The 6,650-nt window shown below is 31.5% G+C and overlaps 1 protein-coding gene across 1 annotated transcript; it reads left to right on the top strand.

The window, feature by feature from the left end:
• Positions 1-3,913: 3,913 nt before the first annotated feature.
• On the top strand, positions 3,914-4,416 carry LOC131056148 (protein SPIRAL1-like 3). Its single transcript, XM_057990497.1, has 2 exons — positions 3,914-4,091; positions 4,189-4,416. The coding sequence occupies exons 1-2, from the start codon at positions 3,942-3,944 to the stop codon at positions 4,267-4,269; spliced, it is 231 nt and encodes a 76-aa protein (XP_057846480.1). The 5' UTR covers positions 3,914-3,941; the 3' UTR covers positions 4,270-4,416.
• Positions 4,417-6,650: the final 2,234 nt, after the last annotated feature.

The raw sequence follows: 6,650 nt of genomic DNA, 5'->3' as shown, positions 1-6,650 counted from the left end.
CTTGATCACAGGTTCAAACCCCTTGCTTGCGCTAGGGGGGGGGGGGGGGGGGGTTGTTGCAAGGTGTGTTCCCTTGGTCTCTTTGTGATGTGCATTGCAGCACTCCGGTTTGTGACATGGCTTAACCACCTATTGTGCATTCTATAAGTCTAGTGGTTGTATTGGGCATTAACAAGTTGATCATTCGGTGCAACGGCAACTGCACTTGCAACACAAAACCACCACTCTACTTATAAGAATAAATTTGATCCTAACTAACCAAAATATATTTGTGAGAATCCAACTTCCCTACCCAAGTAAATTTCAAACGGATAAAAGTCCAAATCTTGGAGTAATTAGAACATTCGGTAACTAATTTTATAATTAGGTCCTTATAATTACTTTACTCACTTAAGATTAGCTTAGGTAATTTTAACCTTTTATTATATTAGGCTAATAATATCTTAATTTACCACATTCATTATTATTGTGACACTTGGCACTAGCTAATTGAATCTTTCTTTACGATTTTTATTGAGGATTTTGCTCATCCTTTTCATAAGGATTCATTCATTAATTGTAACAAAATTCTTGTGTGGATCAATATAAAATTTCTTAGGTTGTTAAGAAAATTATCCTCACTTGATCTCCATTTGTTATAGGTGGTGTGCTTATAAATTATTCATACGCTTTTTGGATTTAAAAAATAACTCCAACATCAAATTAATTTTTTTTTAAATAGAGCTAAGAGCATTAAAACTTAATAAATATGAAGATCCTATAAAATAGAATTTAAGAATGTTGAAAACTAGCAAAATATAACCTCTTGAAAGACTAACGAATAACTCTAATACTATACAATGTTGTATTTCTCTATAGTCTACTAGATCGACCATTAGATAATAGAGTCCAAAAATAACCCAAAGGAAGAGAACATATCCTTAAGTGAAAGACTTGTGCAATCCTTTATTTAATAAGTCTAGGAGAATTGAATAAAAAATCATTATACTTGTCTCCATTAATCTATTTTACTAAAGTATCCAGCTAAATATCCAAATATATCCTCAAATATGTTTCGTCACAAATTTTATCAACCCCCATTGAATGAATTGCATGCTGAAATTTAAAGGTGTGATTGTGGATTTCCCAACACTTCTTTGGGTACAACACATAATTCTTTGGTTATTTAACAATCTACCTAAAAATTCCTCCATCAACATGAAATGATAATAAGAAATAGGATTTCCCTAATGAAGAGCCATCAAGATTTATTAAAAAAATGATTTTGAATACCATCAATAAGAATAGAAAAAGGAATTAGAATCCACACAACTCATAACCTAATAAATTGACCCCTATAAATCCTATTTATAGATAAAATATATAAAAGGAAAAATCATCTAACTAATCATATTAGGTCTTTGACATTTCTAAGTTATAAACATAACTTATATATAGATTTTGACATAGAATGAAGAACCTCTACAAAAATAATAATTTCATCTAGAATCAAATGCCCAAGTTCATAAAACTACCCTACTTAGTATTAATAATAGAAGGAAATATTAAGATTCACCCCATAGTGTGATGATTAAGTTGTGGTGTTTTTGTTGTGGCCACCAAGGTTCAAACCCCTATTGGGCCATTATAATCGTATGTGCTCACAAGTTTGAATTTCAATATTGATGTTGCTAGAATTCATGTTAGGTGACTTAGCAGGTGTTCATGCATGTGATTCCTACACTCATTGGGATAGTCTTATCACAAGCTATTTGCCTCTACTATGCTATTGTGCTTGCAAGTTTGGAATTTTGAGCATTCATGCCAAGGAGGAGGTTCCCCAATTACAGCATCACCTAAAGTGAGTTAGGCTAAAAAACCTTGCATTTATGAATCAAAAAATAATAATAATTGAAGGCAATATCTTTCTAATAAATCAACACTAATTTTTATAATAATAAATTATAACATAGTAAAGTGAAATAGGAAGAAACAAATCAAAAAAATTATCTTTTTCTTGGAATCAAGCCAAAAAAGTAGAATCAATAGATTTGAGAATCCTTTTACTGGCCTAAGATTACCTAAAATATCCAAATATTTCTAAAAAAAATTGAGGAAGCCATCAACTTTAATGGGTTTACCTCTATTCATCTAAAATACCACCTTTTCTAATTCTTCAATAAAAATTGCCCCCATAAGAAAATTACTCATATCTTTAGAAACCAAAGTAGGAATATATTATTTGTTTAAGGGACTTAAATATGTTTGTGAGCCTTGTTTGGCTCACTTTTTCTTGGGTTTTTTTCCGAGATCGGGGTGCTTCCCCTATTTTTTAATTAGAAACATAAACTATTATTAAGGAGATCTCAACTTCAATCCACTGCAAGAAATTATAGCTACTAATTTCATAGAGTCCAACCACCTAGCATTTGAATATCACCATGTTCTTAATCAACACACCCAAAATGACCTATATATTTAGTAGAAAAATATCATTTGATATATTTGTCACATCTATTTGTCAATTGTAATCCTTTTCTTAGTAAACTCAACTCTATTTCATCTACTTATGCAAAACAAACAATTATTTCTAATTGCATTCACATAGCTCATATTCTACTATTCTTAACATCAAATACTATACCTTATTCATACAACTTCATACTTAAGTTTCCTCCCTTTGCACACCAAAATATTATTGGTTATATATTTAATAATATGAAAATCATGTATCAAACAAAATGTTCTCTCATCAATCTTTGAAAACAACATAAAACAATTAATGAAAGAAATCAAAGTAAAAACATATAAAATCAACCAATCCTCCTGCCAAGTAAAAAGAGAGTCATCCAATAAAAGAGACAAAAGTCTTAGTAAAAACAAATAAAATCAACCAATCTTCCTACCAAGTAAAAAGAGAGTCGCCCAATAAAAGAGACAAAAGTCTTAGTAAAAATGCATAAAATCAACTAATCTTCCAACCAAGTAAAAAGAGAGTTGCCCAATAAAAGAGACAAAAGTCTTAGTAAAAACATATGAAATCAATCAATCCTCTTACCAAGTAAAAAGAGAGTCGCCCTAAAAGAGACAAAAGTCTTAGTAAAAACATATAAAATCAATCAATCCTCCTACCAAGTAAACAGAGAGTCGCCCAATAAAAGAGATAAAAGTCTTAGTAAAAACATATAAAATCAAGCAATCCTCCTACCAAGTAAAAAGAGAGTCGCCCAATAAAAGAGACAAAAGTCTTAGTAAAAACATATGAAATCAAGCAATCCTCCTACCAAGTAAAAAAAGAATCCACAATAAAAAAGAAAAAAGTCTTAATAAAAACATATAAAATCAACCAATCCTCCTACCAAATAAAAAAAGAGTTGCCCAATAAAAAAGACACAAATCTTTTAAGATAACAACATTCCATTATTGCCATATATTACAAATATTGGAGACCTCTATCTATTAATGGAAAAGAGCAAGTGAAGTGTATAATTACGTTTGCTAAAAGAGCCGAGTCTGATGGACACCTATGTCCTTCACGTTAGACCTAATTTTAAGTTCTTCTAGACCGACAGAATGCACGACACGTACATATCTTGAACATAATCATATCTAAGCAAAAATAATGATAATCAATTACTATCCGTTGTGGTTTGGACATGTGAGCTTGCAGTCACAATGAAGAAATGATATCCCTAACACTGTTAGTACAGAAAGAAACTATTCACCAACGATTAGCCCGATTGGACCATCTTCAAAATGATTGCACCAGATCATAACTCACTCTTATGCCAACAAATCTAGCGGTGTTAATTTAGATGGCCTCTCCTTATTCCTTGTGTTGTAATTTAGAAATCATCCCTCTCACAGACAGATTAGTTTTAACATACTATTCTTCATAGCAGATAGATTGCTTATAAATGAGTGAGCCAACTAATCACTTGGATTGTGAGTTAAGAGTGAGAATGGGGCGTGGTGTTTGCAATGGAGGGGGGCAAAGCTCGTTGGGATACCTGCTGGGTGGAGCCTCTCCTCCCTCCACCACAGAGAAAAGTGAGCCCATTTCAAATAACTATCGAAGGGTAGATGGGCAAAACACTGGGAATTTCATCACTGTAAGTTGATCTGATTTTGTTTATAATTATTGTAAGCAATCCATTGCAGTGGGTGATTCATGGTGTTAAAGAGATTGGGTTTGTTATTTGATTTCAGGAGCGGCCTTCAACGAAAGTGCAGAGCGTACCAGGTGGAGTGTCTTCTCTTGGCTATCTCCTTGGAGGAGGACACAAATGAGAAGCAAGATTAGTGTTGTGCTCATCACATCAAATTTCTAATTTGTTTGTTTTATATTTGCAAAGCATTTTTCAGAGTCTGTATTTCAGACAATATGTAAATCTGTTTTCTTCGGCTGAATTGCAATGAAAGTAACACAGTTGTTCATTTGGGTCAGTCTTAAATCCCACATGCTAAGTAACATATTAAGTCTAAAAATGTAAGTCAATTTTGAGTGTTTTATACTTTTAAGTTCTAGAAGTCAAAGCTTAGTGTGTGTGATTTAAGTCATCCGATTTATATGAGGAAAGAAAAAATGAGTAGCTATGTGATTTCCTGCCTATCATATAATTTTAAATTGTCCATGATATCTGTGATATGTTTGTAATTAGAACCATAGTAGCATGTATTTTCTTACATAAATTTATATTTCATGGGGATGAATATAACTGATGACAATTATATTTGTGAAGTTTTTGAACTTTTAAGGAGGTCATTCATCACAATATTATTTCAATTCAAGCATGTTTAATCATAGAGTTTCTCTCATATTAGTGTCATCTAGATATAATGAGTGTTAAGTGGATCATTCATTTCATAATATATGAGTTTGTATGAAAAACTAATTGATATGTGAGTCAATGATTTTGATTCAAAAACTATGTATTTCAATCTTAATAAGAATATCACAATTAGAAACATGTTACTATCTTATAACTTAAAGAGGTTTTAATTATCCATCCACAATTGTGAGATTTAGATTATGTTTACATACATACATATAAAAAAAAGGGATAGAGAGAGTTTATAAAGTAAATATTTTTTAAATTACATAATTAGAGATAATTATATGTTAGAGAGAATGAAATGGTTTATATTAATCTTGTATTTTAGGTTTTTAAATTTTAGCAATTGGATTATATTTGTTCAAACCCTTAATATGGCACAAAAATTGTAGCTGACAATAAATTGATAAATTATCATTGTTTGAATTGTTGCAAAGGTGTGCACCCTCGGTCTCCTTGTGTTGTGCAACGCAGTTCTCGGGTTTGTGTCATAGCTTAACCACCTCCTATTAGTTCTATAAGTCTAGTGGTTGTACTAGGCATTAACAGGTCGATCTTTTAGTCCAACAACAACCACACTTGTAACAAGTACTATCAGAGCTTAGTCATGGGTTCAAACCCCTCACTTGCACTGGGGGGGATTGTTGCAAAAGTGTGTGCCCTTGGTCTCCTTGTGTTGTGCAGCGCAGTTCTTGGGTTTGTGACATGGCTTAACCACCTCCTATGGATTCTATAAGTCTAGTGGTTGTATTGGGCATTAACAAATCGATATTTTGGTGCAACAACAACCACACTTGTAACATGAATAACCAACATTATTTTAGATTAATTACATTTAATAGTTAATAGTCAAGTAATGCGATTATGTTTTCCTTTTTTCTCACAAATAAACATTTTAACCTCTTTATCTATATATTTATTAATTATTTGTACCCACTACTTCATGATTTTCTTCTTGCATGGACATCATTGAAAGTATGTATACCTTTTATAGCTTTCAATTTTTCCAAATTTGAATATGTTGGGAGATTGCATGCAAAGGTTGTGGGTTTTGGTTTTCCACCTACCAATTTTTTTTTATAAAAGCATCAAAGCTAAAAATGCACCTCAAGAAGTGTTAGTTTGAGTTGTCTTGCTCAAATTTTTGGTAGATAAAGATATTTTATGTTACAAGTAATCTTTAGGAGCCTTATTTTCTTTATCTTCCCATGTTTCAATCTTTTTTGTTTTGATGATTGGTAAAATGTCACACTTCATGGGGTTTCATGTCATTAGGGATATCATTTCTTTCAATTTCAAATAGGCTAGGAGGGTACAAGAAAAGGTTTTGGAGTTTATTTTTACACATACCAATTACAATTTTTTAAAAGTTTTCAAGCTAAAATTCCACATCAAGAAGTGTGATTTTAAGCTATGTTACTCAAATTAGTGACAAATAAAGATATATTTGTGTTACAAGTAATAATTAGTAGTCGTATTTACCTTCTCAATTTTTTAAGTTTTTTTTAATTTTATGGATTGGTAAAATACATTGGCTCATAGATTTTTCGTGTCATTAAGGATTTCAATAAAGATAAACTCACTTAACTCGAAACCAAAATATTGTGATGGTATGATGAATCAATAAGGATCCGGTCAACTACTAAGAGGGGGGGGGTGAATCGGTAGTTGGAAAACTGACATAAACTTTTCACCAAACAAAAGAAAATTCTCAAGTCAAACTTAGAATTGACAAATTGCAATATCACTATCAAGTAAACCAATTTGACTGTCATAACATAATAACAGTAAAACAACTTTGAAACTTTCAAAACCTTTTAATTAAAACATCCAAAT

This window comes from Cryptomeria japonica, chromosome 1 (genome assembly GCF_030272615.1).
Source record: "Cryptomeria japonica chromosome 1, Sugi_1.0, whole genome shotgun sequence".
NCBI lineage: Eukaryota > Viridiplantae > Streptophyta > Pinopsida > Cupressales > Cupressaceae > Cryptomeria > Cryptomeria japonica.
Note: the sequence above shows the minus strand (reverse complement) of the source record. Positions and strands in the feature narration are given on the sequence as shown.

Excerpts from the sequence above, each read along its gene's own strand:
- LOC131056148 (XM_057990497.1), top strand. The coding sequence starts at position 3,942 with ATGGGGCGTGGTGTTTGCAATGGAGGGGGGCAAAGCTCGTTGGGATAC. Across the intron at positions 4,092-4,188 it reads ACACTGGGAATTTCATCACT|GAGCGGCCTTCAACGAAAGT; the intron begins GTAAGTTGATCT and ends ATTTGATTTCAG.